At 36.6% G+C, this 14,525-nt stretch overlaps 1 protein-coding gene across 4 annotated transcripts; it reads left to right on the top strand.

Moving 5' to 3' along the window:
* Window positions 1-712: 712 nt before the first annotated feature.
* Window positions 713-13,733, top strand: LOC122078330. Of its 4 annotated transcripts, XM_042644269.1 has the most exons (10): window positions 713-846; window positions 1,174-1,298; window positions 1,389-1,522; window positions 2,136-2,322; window positions 2,813-2,944; window positions 4,055-4,720; window positions 6,313-6,492; window positions 7,568-7,593; window positions 7,711-7,815; window positions 7,904-10,947. In XM_042644269.1, exons 1-8 carry the CDS (start codon window positions 792-794, stop codon window positions 7,574-7,576), a joined length of 1,488 nt encoding a protein of 495 aa, XP_042500203.1. In that variant the 5' UTR covers window positions 713-791; the 3' UTR covers window positions 7,577-7,593; window positions 7,711-7,815; window positions 7,904-10,947. The 4 variants fall into 4 exon arrangements, with proteins under 4 accessions (XP_042500203.1, XP_042500201.1, XP_042500202.1 ...); XM_042644267.1 differs by lacking the exon at window positions 7,904-10,947 and adding an exon at window positions 13,385-13,515 and having other exon boundaries at window positions 7,568-7,815; XM_042644268.1 differs by having other exon boundaries at window positions 7,568-7,815.
* Window positions 13,734-14,525: the final 792 nt, after the last annotated feature.

The raw sequence follows: 14,525 nt of genomic DNA, 5'->3' as shown, positions 1-14,525 counted from the left end.
CAAAAGAGTGCATAGACTAATTAGAGAGCGCTTGCATGAGAAACTATTCCTATATATGATTGAATTTGAACATAAAATTCGACACGTTACTAATTGAAATCACTCACTAATCCCTATATATCCAAGGGTCCAAGAAATATTTTGCCTTTTTGTTTCTCAAAGAACTTTCATTCTCTCCGTGAACACTTTTATGCTATGCTTGGTATGCATTATTGGCATAGGTTTGGATCTAGAGCATTTTCTAAAACCCAATTTTTCTCTATTTCTTCGCTTCAAGATGTGATATAAACCTAGCATGTAATGTATTATAAGAATGCATACCAAACACAACCTTAGCATTCACCAAAACTTATTTAATTCTTTGCTGAGCAATTTAATGCTGTGTTTGGTATGCATTGATTTTGGGTCTAGAATTTGGGTTTGGAATGCATTCTATAACCCGATTCTTCTTTATTTTCTTGCTTGAAATCGATCTAGACCTAGAATGTATTCCAGTAATGCACACATCAAACACAGCCTGAGCTTAACAGTACATAACTGTGTGTGGTGGTTTTACCGATTTGCTTGACCATTGGGATTTAGAGGTATTCAGTCTTCTGAATAATCAGTCAAAGTCCTACAATAAGATTCTAATCTGGCCGTTTACATGTAGGGTCTACCAATATGACAGTAGACAGTGGTTTACGTTATCACGTCCCCATTTGAACATCAAGCTCGTCCTCTGTTTTAAATGCTCATCCCCTTTCACCCCGAGAAATTCAAATTTCACTCTTCCCGGCAAAACTTGAGCGATGGAGGAAGAATCGCTTGAAGACGGATTCGGCTTTCGAAGCAGCAGATCTGATGGTATACTATCCAAATATCTCAAATTTCCTTCATTTATCTCTGATTTATGAACCTAAACTTGCAATTCCTCGCATTTTCGTTCTTCATCGGAAAGGAATACAATTATCTTAAACTAGGGTTAGATTGAAGTTTTTATTCATCAGATTTCAATTATTCCTTTGGATTATATCTTATTTTTGGTTTATTTTGATTTTAATTTCGTAATTTCAGAGATTTTAAGCGAGTAATGGTGTTCACATTTGGTTGCAAAGTGTTATTTCAAATTTCTTTCCACATGGAACTATAACGTACTGATCTTTTTCTTATGCGGGAATCCTTCTGTTCTAGGCATGGAATCTGTTGTTGCTTCAGTTAGTGGGTACCACGGTATGGAGCGTTTTAAACTCATCAAGCTTATTACCCAAACCGGTGCGAACTATGTAGGGACAATGACAAGATCAACAACGCATTTGGTGAGAGTTAGTTGTGGAGTTCATCTCTCGTTTTGTTTTTAGGATTGGTGGTCACTGACTGCTCTGTGACTGAATCTCTTGAGTATTTAGGTATGTTGGAAATTCGAAGGAAGGAAATATGAACTGGCTAAGGAACTCGGAACTATAATAGTTAGCCATCGTTGGTTTGAGAATTGTGCTAAGAAAAGGAAACGCCTTCCAGAGCGTCCTTATATCATGCAGAGGTACTGATTCTAATGGCTGTTTCTTGATGGTTTTGAACTTGAAATAAGTTTCTTTTACTAGTTTATCTCTCAGGTGCTTGGGTTGATAAGTAGGCCTCATTCTCAAACCTCCCCCCCAAGGCCTCCTCCCTCTAACACACTTATTTGGCATCTGTTATGTTCTTTATTTAGTTTTCAATAATTCAAGAAAGAATTTAGTGTACACTGATCTGTATAAGTTGTGTTGTTATTTAATAAAAGTTTCAGGCCAAAAGAAAAGTATGGTGTAGCCCAAAGATGAATCGTGTACTGCATCAATTGATGCTCAGTTTTGAAAAGCCTGCCCAGTAACTGATATTGGTTACTGACATAGATATTTAGAAAGACAAATGCACATTCTTTGCAAAGTCTGCTTTAAACATTGTGTTTTGTATCAGTTTGAGTTGATCAGCAAAGGTTCATTGCTGGAATCTTTTGTGCTGCCTTGATGGCCTTGATTCAGTGCAATATTAAATATGCTCTGAATAATGGATTGCAAAAATTTCGTCTATGTACCATCCTAGTCTTTAGAATTGTTAAGTTGTATTGGCTGGAAATTGGTGTTGCTTATATTTGTGGTGTTTTCACTTTGCAGTGGGCAACAAGTAGGGCCCTTATTATGGGATCTGTCAGTTGGAGAGAAAGAAAGTTTCTCAGCTGGAAAGAATGGTAAAGTTCTTCATGATCGGTCCAATAAACAGACGGATACTGTACAAGAGACTGATGTGGGTTGTACAGATGTTGGGGAAGTTACATGGGTTGATTCCCATTTGTTAAATGAGGTAATAATAAAAATCTGGTTGGTTACCAAATTAATCTATTAGATGGTGCTACAAAAGGCACTTCAGGTCGTCACATTTCAGTGAGATGACACAGTTGGTGGTGTCTTCTGTCTGATGCTTGGATTTGGTACGCTGGTACAAGTTTAGCTTTAAGTGCCAGCCTTCTCCCACAAGCTCCTGAATGCACTGGAGTGCTCCTTTTATTTGTGTAGGCTGTTACATTGCTAATTATGCATATTGAGTTCTACAATCAATAAGATGCACATAAACAGAAATTTTGAATAGTTTAAACATAGTTTAATACCTAGAAATAAGGTGATGCTGTAACTAACTGAGCTAGACACAATGACTTTGGGACTCTGATTGATGAGCTGCATACTTGGATATCTAAATAGTTTAGCTTCGCTAAAATTTGGTGATGTTACATTCAGTGGCATTGTATAATATGTTTCTGGTCATATTGCTGAATTTTTAATTCTTTTTTCCACAGTGTGGGACGAACTATAGGGGTTCCTATAAAAACAAGGGAAGCACAACACAAAAAACAAGGAAGAAACAATGGAAGTTGACGAGTAACAAGTGTTCTCTCGATCCACAAGTATCTGGAGTAGTCAGAGTTCAGGTTCTGCACTCAGTTGTACCCTTTTTTTATCTGCTATTACCATACCATATAGCTTAATGTTATGGCAATTGACAATTTTCTTTCCCTTTCCATTTCATGCAAATTCTGTTAGCCTGTATCTACCGAAATATCACGTACCAGAAATACTTGTACAATTTGATTCTGAATGTTCCACAATCACTCAGGAGAACTCAAGGAATGGTGTTCCTAGATTTAAATTAATAATGTCATAATTTATAGAAATATGATGTATCTAGACCATTTTAGGAAATACATTAGTATGTTAATGGTAATGCATGCAGTGATAAGGGTTATATGCGTTTTCAGATGTATTGATATGTAAGCAAGGAAATTGGCAGCTCATAGGTCTATGCCTCAAAGTTGAGCACAGTATTAACAAAAGAAGAAATACCAATGTCAGACATAAGTGAGAGGATGATAAAATGAAAAGCTTGTGCAACTGATCAGGAGATAAGTTGGATATTATTGAAAAATGAGAACTGGTTTCCTGTTGGCAAGTGTTACTGCATAAGTATAGTGTCCATTATTAATGTATGCAACCTTACCCCTGCTTTGCAGAGAGGATGTTTCCTGAACATTGATACAACGATAAATTTCTTAAGTTAAAAGGAGGATGTGTCTTCTGTTTTCTGATATATCTGATGTACGCCTTGGCCAATATGTTGAAAGGTCCAGAAACTACCTTCTCTATTGATGCACTTGATGGCCTAGTTTTAAATCAATCAGTTCTTAAAACCAGCATTGAAGAGTCAAAGTTTCTTTGGACACTTAATTTAGCCAACATTTTTCTGTTGTAATTTGTAATGTGGTCCATGTGTTTTGGTATTGGTAGGGATTGAATCTCTTGTCTCTTAAATTTTGTCACATGGTTGCCTTTCCCCATCCAAACAGTTTTTAAGGGCTCTCAGTGCATTTTACCTTGCATTATTCCTTTTTTTTCTTAGTCTCAGGGTTGATGTTTTTCTACCTCTTTAACTCACTCTCTTTTGTGGTTTCCACCTTTCTGGTTTTGGCATTTGTTGTTTCTTCCTTCTCATTTTGTTTATGCAATGTTTTGTGATCTTCACTGAAGAATCTATTTATAAACAGAATGCAGAGTCTACTTCCCATTCCTCTATGCCTTCTGGGAGCCACAAAAGAAATGTTTGCAGTGCTGTTGAAAGCACTAGTAGTGCTGAGCCTAGTAGGAAGGGTCGAAGACTTTTGAAAAAGGAGGCCTCAAGTGACTCTTCTGTATTGAAATGTGAGCAAGAGTTTTCCCCTCCCAGAGCTGCTAATCCACTAAATAATATTAATGCTGCATCTGATGTTCTAAATACTATGAAGAATGAGATTGATCAAGCATCAATTGATGCTGCATATGATGATTCAAATGATTTGAGGAATGAGAATGACCATACTGCAATTCAAGAGGATTGGTTACATGAATATCAAGAATTTAGAAATGAAGGACTGGAAGAAGTTGAAGGGATGCCAGAGTCTAATAACCGAGGTCTTTCTGACAATTCAGATAGATTGGACGAAGATGGAATTCTTTCCCATGAAAGGACTTTGGAGAATGGTCTTTGTGACTTTGAGGAGGATATGAGTGGAGAATTGGGAGATGCTGTTGAGATGAGAGAATTAACTGATTTGCCTGCTTCAACAGAGTTATCTTGTGTTATATGTTGGACAGATTTCAGTTCAACAAGGGGTGTTTTACAATGTGGACATCGGTTCTGTTATCCATGCATTCAGGCCTGGGCTGATCATATGGTATGTGCACTCATCTTGTTTGGATTTCTTTTTCTTAGTTAAACTTGCTATCATCCTTGAGATTTTATATTGTGAACAAATAATGCAATTTCTTTTTAATCATACTTGTTCTTTATCCTCAAGTCTAAAAAAATCTGCTGAAGACAATTGTAGCTGTAGAAGCTTACTTTATTTACATGTTCAACAGCCCTGTAGCTTCATATATTTCTGAAACTATAAAGATGGTTGGCATTTCAAAAACAAGAACCAACAATAAGTTGAGAAGTCACAATGTGGACTTAATTCTTTGGGAATGACCATCTTGACTTTTTATTTTGCAATAATAGAAAAAAAAAGGGTTAAAAAAACGAGAGTCTGAAACTCTATGATTGGAAATACCAAACAGTGGCTTCATTTTTGTTTGGTTTGATACTAAAATATAATTTTATTTATCTAAATTCCTGGAATACACAGGAGTCAATCAGTTAATTTTTCTTGTTTATCTCAATCTAGACTTTAGAAGTAGAAAACATGGGAGGTGTCACAGAATTTACTAGTTTCTCAAGGTACTAGGCATCAAACTTTTGCAGGAAAAGAGTATACAACAGTAAAAGTATTCAATGCCTATAAAGATGTTGTTGTCAGTAGTGAAGTATTTGTTTAGTACCCAAAACCTGGGATTGGATCCTAACTTGTCCTTATGTTGCCAGATTTAGTCTCTGCTGACTGCCATGCATCTTCCTTGCGTGCATGCCTCTGCTTTCCATGGGTCCTTAACTTACTTCTTGTCTGCTTGGGTATCTTGTCATGCAAGCATAGCTCAATAATTTTTGTTTTAAAATATTTTGTATCTAATACTGAGGATATATAAACATACCAGGTACACCAATAGATATAATATGTATTATAACAACTTAAGATACTTTTTATTACTAGGTACTAGAGGTATATTTGTTATGCACCATAGTGCCGAATTGGTTACTCAGAAATCTCGGAATTATTAGATACTCTAAACCTTATTGAATATTCTTTACTAGAGAGGTGACCAGTTGGCACTTCCCTCTACTGTGTTGTTTCTGGAGCTTCTGCACTACATTCATTTATGGTTTTATATTACCAATTAGAAAACCCCCCGGGGGGGGGGGGGGGGAGGGTGATAGGCTTCCCATCCTTTTTGAAACAGAGTTTCTTGTTCTTTTTGGTCATGTTTTGAAAGCACAGTTTGATTACATTTTTTTTTTTTTGGTAACAAGCACATCTTAATTTTCTTTTTGGTTATCTTACTTTTAGCTCTGGTTAGTTCTCCTGGACCTTTTAGGTTGTTATTTAGCACTTCACTATATTACCTACTACCTAGTGACGAACTCCTTCACTATAGTAATTAGTGAAGTATAGTTGTACACAGTTACCAAAAAAAAAGTATAGTTGTATACCTTGTTCCACTTCTTGTCATGTGATACCAGGGTTGTGAACTGCTGAAACTCTGTTGGTAAACATCGTAAAGTTGAAGCCTGAAAACTTTTCCAATGTGGATCATTGCTATTTAACTATGACATTTCTTGTCTTTGACTGAGTCTGGTGAGGCTGTTATAAATTATGGCTGATACATGCAGGTTTCAAGTAGAAAGGTTGCAACATGCCCTTTGTGCAAGACTAGATTTATGAGCATTACAAAGGTGGACTATGCTGCTTCTTCTGACCAAAAAATATATTCACAAACTATTCCATATTCTTCACCAGCAACAGATGTTTTCGTGCTTCCTGTTCAGGAAACTTTCAGTTTTAGAGGCCAGGTAACAACTTATTCAACTTTTATACAAGGAACTTACAAATTGCTATGACATTATGTTAGAAAAGTATCCTGCTTTTTTTTTTTTTTTTTTTTGTTAAATGCTCTATATCTTACTGTAAGAATCAAATCTCTCTGAGAAATTAATTTTTTTTATCGGTTCATAATTACAAAACTGGTAGTGCAATTGTTGCTGCGATGATCATGTTACTGACCCAATTGTTGGTGCCTTCTTGATATCTGTGATATTTCCTTGCCACAAAACTAGCCTGGTCATATATTTCTATGACTTTTAAAGATGCTCTTGCCCCATCTTCCTCTGACCTCTGCCCCTCACCCTTATGGTCTTTAAAGGGTGTTTTTACCTCTGGTTAAGATCCTTAAACAGTGTTGCTATGTGGAGCTAGGTTTACTTACATACTTGATGCAGATCACATCATGTGGACAAAGCATTTTTCGGATTTAAGTTAGGTCTAAATTTAAGTCCCCATATAACCATTGGCTAACTTATTTTGAGTTATCTTGTAACGGCCATTCTATAAGCCTAAATAGGGTGGACTTTAGGGGCTACACAAAAATAGTGATTAATTTCTATTTTTCAGATTAGGAACTTTCTATTTCTAAGGTTACGTATGTAAAAAGAAAACAGTCTCTCTCTCTCTCTCTAATGGGAAGATTCCTATTAATTGCTATTCTTGTTTGCTTCTATTTTCTAGTAGGTTACCTCCAAATATGCAAGTGTAACTTTTCAAGCCACTCGAATGATTTATTGAATGAAACTTGATGTTTGGATATGGCTTCCAACTTCTGTGAGGTGCAATACAAACAGGGTGGGATGCCTTGTTCTTGGTTGGTGAGATGTTGATCAAGATCTAAGGTGGGTAGCCTAGATCATATTTATTCTCTCTCTCTCTCTCTATATATATATATACTTCGATTCCTGCGATTTCTAGTATATCCCTCAGCCTGTTTTCGATTATTGGAGGTTCTGCTATTATTTTGATAGGGCTTTGACGGTGTCTTACTGCAGAAGACAGGGAATAGACAGTTCAAATTGATATTTCATATTTTTGTTGCAGAGATATTAAATGGGTTTTCTCTATTGGTTAGTCACTGCCTTTGACCAAAACATGGTTTTGATCTGACCAGCAGAATGGAAGAAATTGGTAGATTGAATTTTCAGGAATCACCAGTTTCTATTTCTGAACATTTTCTGTGGCAGAGTATCCAGCCATTGGATCACCATCATATTTTGGGAGTTTTGACCTGCTATCTATGGTCCCTAGTTGACCAGAAATTGATTGTCATCAGATTTCATGATCATAAGGTATTGAACTCTTATTTTGGTTGTTCTTCTTCTATTGTGCGATTCTGCCTGTGGGAGGATCCTAAAATCTGCGGTTATGTTAAATTAGGATCCATTAATTTGGTATAAGAACCATAGTCGAGGATAACCCTCCTATCCCAAATTCTAATGCACAAGTGATTGAGATATTGAAGCAGTTGATCGAATGACAATAATACTGCAACGTATTGATTCTGCAGCTACATATTATGCATTTCCTAGGATTGATATTACTACAAAGAAGGTGAAGCTGGCAATTACTTACTTTGTTGGACAGGCGAATCCATGCTTATTCCTTGATTGGTTATATTCTTTAGATAAATATTTTGATTGGTACAACTTTACAAAGGAGTGGAAGCTTAGATTTTCTTACTTGTGATTGATTGGTTTTGTTAAAGAATGGTGTGGAATCCAAGAAGAGAGGCTTATAGTTGGAAGACATAAACTTAGGACTTGAGAAAAGATGAAGACGAGTTGAAAAACAAGAACCTACTAGAACATATCCAAAGAAAGCTTTTCTTTGATAAGATTACGACTAAAAGACATTTAAAGCTGAAGAGAACTTGCAGTAGCCATCCTTAAAGTCCAGTTCGCAAGTTGGAGAGTGTTGGAAGTTTGACACCAACAATGTTAAGGTGAAGGTTGAACTCAGAGTTACACTACCATATGAAATTGAGAGAGCACTAGTCAAAAGGTTTTAAAACTCGGGATCGGTTAAGGACGATACTGTACCAATACCGATCTGGATTGGATTGGATTGGACTGTATCGTACAGATCTACCCATGTTTTAAAAAAAAAACAGTTTTTATTACGATTTTTCCCTTATACCATACATGTGTATTGGGATTGGAGCAGGATCGGGATCGGTCAAGGCTGATACACTTCAATCTGGTTGATTTTGACCAATCCGATCCGAGTTTTAGAACCATGCCAATTAAAGAAAAGGAGCCTGGAGTTGGAGATAAAGCGGGAGTTATTATAGTGAATAATGATGATAGAGAAGATTAAAATAGAGATTTGCTTGAAGCTCGAAAGGTGGTAGATCAATAGGTAAAATATTCTATTAAAGAGGTCTACATTGAAGAAATTAAAGTAGATAGAACAATACGATAAGAGGTAGTGGTCAAGAAAAATCTACAAAAAAATCTTTAACATTCATGATGTTCTTGTCTTCTTGAAGATGTAGAGTTTGTTCCTCAGTTCTTTGATGAGAAGGCTCCCAAAGTTGACGACTCTATGGAGCATGGATAAGACATTCACGATTGATATTGATTCAGAGGTTGAGAACATTGAGTTTGTCATGCCGCCAAAATTCTTTGAAGAGAAAGCTCTGCACCTCAAAGAATATATTCCCAGCTTCCAAGAGCAGCCAAAATTTTGCTATGGGCTTAAATAGGATATCCACTGCACAAAGTCGATTCCTCAGGTTTCTAAAACTTGAGTTCAAGTTTTTTTTTTTTAGATGGGGAGAATTGATGCTAATCATAGGCTGTGGTAGAAGAAGAATTTTCGGAATTGGATTTGGTTCAATTTTTTTGGTCAAATTGAATGCACAATTTGACAAGTTAGGCCCAAATTTAAGTCCCCAATAGCTTATATGAGTGGTGGGTTAAGTAATTTTGAGTTTTCTATTGTAACATACCATTCTATAAGCCTAAATGGGAGGAACTTTGGGGCCTACAAGAAAATATTCTATTTTATATTTTTTCAATTTTTAATATTAGGAACTTTCTATTTTTAATTTGCTTATGTAAAAAGGAAACTGTTGTTCTCAGGTTGGCATAGAGAGGGGAGGGGTGAATAAGTGTCCCCACAAAAGTTTTCTTTAAAAGCTTTGTCCTTTGATTCAGCTGATTACTGTGATTGGTTGTGTAGTTTGTCAAACGTTTAAAGCAAGATTGACCTGCACTCGCCATCATTATCAATCACATTCAGATCGTATGCAACCCTGCCTTGCTACCACATAGTGGCCAGACCTACCAGGGTATACACACCCACTCTGCCATCACCACACTTTCAAATATCCAAAGAAAAATAGTTACAAGAGAGATGCAATTGTAACGTGGTTTGGCCAAGATGCCTACGTCCATGGAGCACTAGCTTGATCAAGATTCGTATGATGCTCAATACACTTCTCAAGTTTGGCCGCTATAACAACTCAGGAGCACCCACTCCTGCTTCAATTCTTGCTAGGACAAGAGCAAGGGGCACAACCCCAGACCCTAACAGGCTATTACAATTGGAAGTTAGAGATATTAGGGTTAGAGATGAGAGAAAAAGAGAAGAGAGTAAGGAAAAAGGAGAGAAGTTGAGAGGAGAAAGAGATAAAAGAGGGAAAATCGTGGGAGAGCATTTTGCACTTCCCACCTATATTAGGTTCAAACTAATAACTTAGGGAAATTACATAATCCTCCCTAGGGAGGCAAAAGAGAGGAAAAAAAAAATCTTAGGACAACTTAACATAAAAACAATTTCTAAAGTACCATCATTACATAAACGCCAACACTCCCCCTCAAGCTGGAGAATAAATGTCATACATTCCCAACTTGCCTAAGAGAGTACTAAACTAGTGAGGAATGAGTCATTCGGTGAAGATGTCTACCAATTGATCACCTATCTTCACAAAAGATGTCCAAATGTTGCCAGAGTCAATCTTTTCTTTGATGAAATATCGGTTTACTTCAGTGTGCTTTGTTATATCATGTTGCATTGAGTTATGGGCAATGCTTATAATTGCTTTATTCTCACAGTAGAGGTTGTAGTTTCCCATTTCTGGTAACCTAGAACAGCGGCATTAGGAGCCTTGATAGCCCTAGTAATGTACCCTAGCTTCCCTCTGTTCCACAAGAATAGCTTCACAGATTGTGACAAATCCAAATAGTTGGTACTATTTAACTTTAGAAGAGAAATCTGAGTATTGGGATTATAGAGACAATCGAATTGGGATTGCTGTTACGACCCACCCGATGTAGCTTCTGTAAGTTTTGTGAGATTAGACATGATGGAAGGATGCCCTTAAAAGCAACACAAATAAGATCCAAACCAAAAGGGAAACACAAGTCCCCAATATCTTTCTCAGAATTAAAAAAAAAAAAAAAAAAAAAAAAAAAAAGCAAGTTAGTAAACTATGAAAACTTGATAGAAATTCAATAAAACCCACTTCTAACTGTGGAGCTTCATCCCAATAGCATAAACAAGTATCATAGAGTCAAATACATCCATCACAAGCAACCAAATCATATAGTGATAGCCATTGCAGACTAAACAACTCACAGAGAAGAAAAATGGTGATACCTAGCAGCAGGAGGAGAATGAGTTGTGTTCCGACAACACAAACAATCCGGAAAAAAACTTAGGGGGATAGAACAAGGGGCCTTGGGCAACTCTTACAGGCCTAACACATCACCAACAGCTGCTTGAAGCGAGAGAGCAAGAGAGAGAGAGAGAGATCCCAGTTGGCGGTAGTGGTTTAAGCTTCAATTTTCGTGGTTTGAATTTCAATCAGTCCTTGTAGGACTTCAATCTCCCTCCAAGAGTCTTCAACTTACTTTTAGAGCTCCATTAGGTCTTCTTGTTGAATCTTTTTACATAGTATAGCCTCTATTGAACCCCTTTGCTTTCTAGGGTTCCAAGAGAGACCCAAAGAATAGGAAGGATAAAACTTAGTCGACTCTCAAACTCCCTTTGGCTCTGATCCAGGTTGGAAGTTAGAGATATTAGGATTAGAGATGAGGGAGAAGGAGAGAAGAGAGTAGGAAGAAGAAGGAGAGAAGTTGAGAGAAGAAAGAGATAGAAAAGGTCGTGGGAGAGAATTTTGCTCTTCTCACCTATATTAGTTTCAAACTAATAACTTAGGGAAATTATATAATCCTCCCCAGGGAGATAAAAAAGAAAGAAAAAAAAAGGAAAATACATTTTAGGACAACTTAACATAAAAACAGTTCCTAAAGTACCCTCATTACATAATTACAACAATTACTTGAAAGGCTTACAATAATATGAAATTATAATGCAATGCCAATCCTTACAAATCAAGACCTTAGGCATTACACCAATTACAACCTAAGTCACAATCTAGGGATTTGAAAATAATGGATTTCCTCAACCTGTGTAATCACAAGTGGAGAAACGTAGTTGCTGTCCCCCACTGCTGCTTACCCTCTTGAAGACTTGAAAGATAATTAAACATGCTCTTCAATATTCCCAAGCAATCATCACCATCACCCAATCAAGATTTGCGGCATTGGTGGATCTGTTCTATTGCTTTTCTTCTCTCTTTTCTCTCTTAGGGACAGCGCTCTCCTTTTTTTTTTCCTTGCACAGGAAAAAAATTAGCGATTCAAGCCCTAATGACTTATTAAATAAAAAGAAACTCGAGTTTAAAATTCGAACTTTGTAACACTACCAATACGCTGCCACAACACTGTTAATCCATCTAACAAGTTACAAAGCTGATCAGCACGCAGACCACTGCCAATACCATACTGCCATGTAAGCTACCGCATCACCACACATGTATACTACCATATAAACTTCCATTACTGAACTTACCCATCTCCGACTGTCTCAGTGTGATAATGTGTTGACGACAATTACAACACTACACACTCTGTGTATGTGCCCAACAGAAACCTCTCTCACTACAATGGGAAGCTTCCTATTAGTTGCTATATTTTTTTTGTTCCTATTTTCTAGAATTAGGTCACATCAATATAAGCTAGTGTAAGATTTCAAGCTACTGAACGATTTATTGAATGAAGCTTGAGTTTGGCTATGGCTTGCAACTTCTGTGAGATGCTAGGTCAAATCTATCCTCGTCTCTTTTTTTTTTTTCATGTACTTTGATTTGTGTATTTTCAGTTTTATTCCTCAACCTGTTTTTCGATATTATACCAGAGATTTTGCTACTGTCTGATAAGGCTTTGAAGGTGTCTCACTGTTGAAGACAGGGAATAGACATCTCTTAAACTGATATTTTAATCCTGTTTCCTTTCCTACCTTGCACCAGTTCTGTTCTAGTGGTCTATTGCTGCAACTGAAAACCAATCATATTCCTGATTCTGACCATTAGGTGGCAGAGATATTCAGTGGGGTTTTCTCTATTGGTTAGTCTTTGCCTTCAACCAAAACCTGGTCCTGATATGACCAACTGAAGGGAAGAAACTGGTAGTTCATATCTTCTGGAATCACGAGTTTCTATTTTTAAACCATTCCTGTAGCATACTATCCAGCAATTGGATCACCATCACATTTTGGAGTTTTGAACTACTATCTAAGGCCCTTTATTGGGTGTCATCAGATTTCTTGATCTTGAGATGTTGAATTTCTTATTCTGGTTCCTCTGATGTCCATTTATTCTGCCTGTGGGAGGATTCTAAAATCTGCAGTTACGCTAAGTTAGAATCCATTACTTGCATAGGGTTTATATATCACTGATGAATTTTTAGGGTTTATATATCACTGATTTATTTTTAGTGCTCCATATATATTTGCTATTTTATACTAGTGTAATCCATGGCTTATGTGTTCTTTGGTTTCTATGGTTGTCAGTCTGCAGGATTGGTTTGTTGCAAATGTCGCTGTAGAGAACCTGTGGATCTTCTCATTAGCTGTTATATATGCCAGAGTAGATGGATTCATTCCTACTGCCTGGACCCTCCTTTGGATCCGTGGGAATGCCTTCACTGCAGGGATCTCCGAACACTGTACTATAACATGCGCTAGTTTGCTAAACATTTACATTAATCTGTTAGATCCCTAGTAGAATTTGGCTTTCACCAATTGGATTTTTAATTTGGTGTGTATGATATTTCAATATAGAAGCTTTTCTGCAGATAATCAGGCGTAAGGTTGTTTACTCCGTACTTAGATTAAAATGTTGGATAATGACTTTAATCTCTCTCCTCAGATTAATGTTGGACACTGTCTTTACTCTGTTTTGTTTCATCATAGACAACAATGATGCCATCAAGAATATGGGTATCTATAAATTTTGCTAGGTGGGTTCATGCAAGGTTGCCAAGGCTTCTTAGTAGGTGTAACAAAAGTAAATTTTAGGTGTTGGATTTCGTAGTTCATGGTATCGTAAAACATTCAAGATGTCACCTTTTCTATTTATGGCACAGTGAAAGTCCAACAGCAACAAATTGAATCAGTATTAGTTTGTCAATGGTTGCAACTTAGATGGAGGGTTAGGTAGTCATTAAAAAGTGACCAAATTCAACCTCAACAACACATCAATGTTGAAGTCAAGATTTTCTAAAATCTTAGTCATAGAGGTCTTTTGATCATGAAGTTTGAATATGTGATATCCTCGATTTAACTTCACTAAATCTTGTTTTGTTCTTCATTTTCCTTGGATAGGAATTGGAAATTGAATGAAACCAAAAAAAAAAAATTGTACCAATCCACTATGATGAGCAATGATTAAAATGAACTTATCAAATTTATGTTGCAATTAAAAAGTGAGAAATATAAGTGCAATTGGAACAAATTTGCCTATCAAATTTTAAACGCTATTGTAGTATTAAACATTAGAAAAAGAACATTGTAGTCTGGCGTAGGAAATGCCTTGACTGATCTAGGTGCAAAATGATTGTGCTGTCCCTTCCCGCTGTTCACAATGGCAAGAACTTGTAAGATAGTATGACTTAATTCCACTCATATAGCTTTCCCTTATAAGAGTTGCTAG

Source organism: Macadamia integrifolia, chromosome 5 (genome assembly GCF_013358625.1).
Source record: "Macadamia integrifolia cultivar HAES 741 chromosome 5, SCU_Mint_v3, whole genome shotgun sequence".
Lineage (NCBI taxonomy): Eukaryota > Viridiplantae > Streptophyta > Magnoliopsida > Proteales > Proteaceae > Macadamia > Macadamia integrifolia.
Note: the sequence above shows the minus strand (reverse complement) of the source record. Positions and strands in the feature narration are given on the sequence as shown.

Coding starts and splice junctions, on each gene's coding strand:
- LOC122078330 (XM_042644266.1), top strand. CDS start 792: ATGGAGGAAGAATCGCTTGAAGACGGATTCGGCTTTCGAAGCAGCAGA. Junction 847..1,173: donor TCGAAGCAGCAGATCTGATG/GTATACTATCCA, acceptor CTTCTGTTCTAG/GCATGGAATCTGTTGTTGCT. Junction 6,493..13,384: donor CTTTCAGTTTTAGAGGCCAG/GTAACAACTTAT, acceptor TATGGTTGTCAG/TCTGCAGGATTGGTTTGTTG.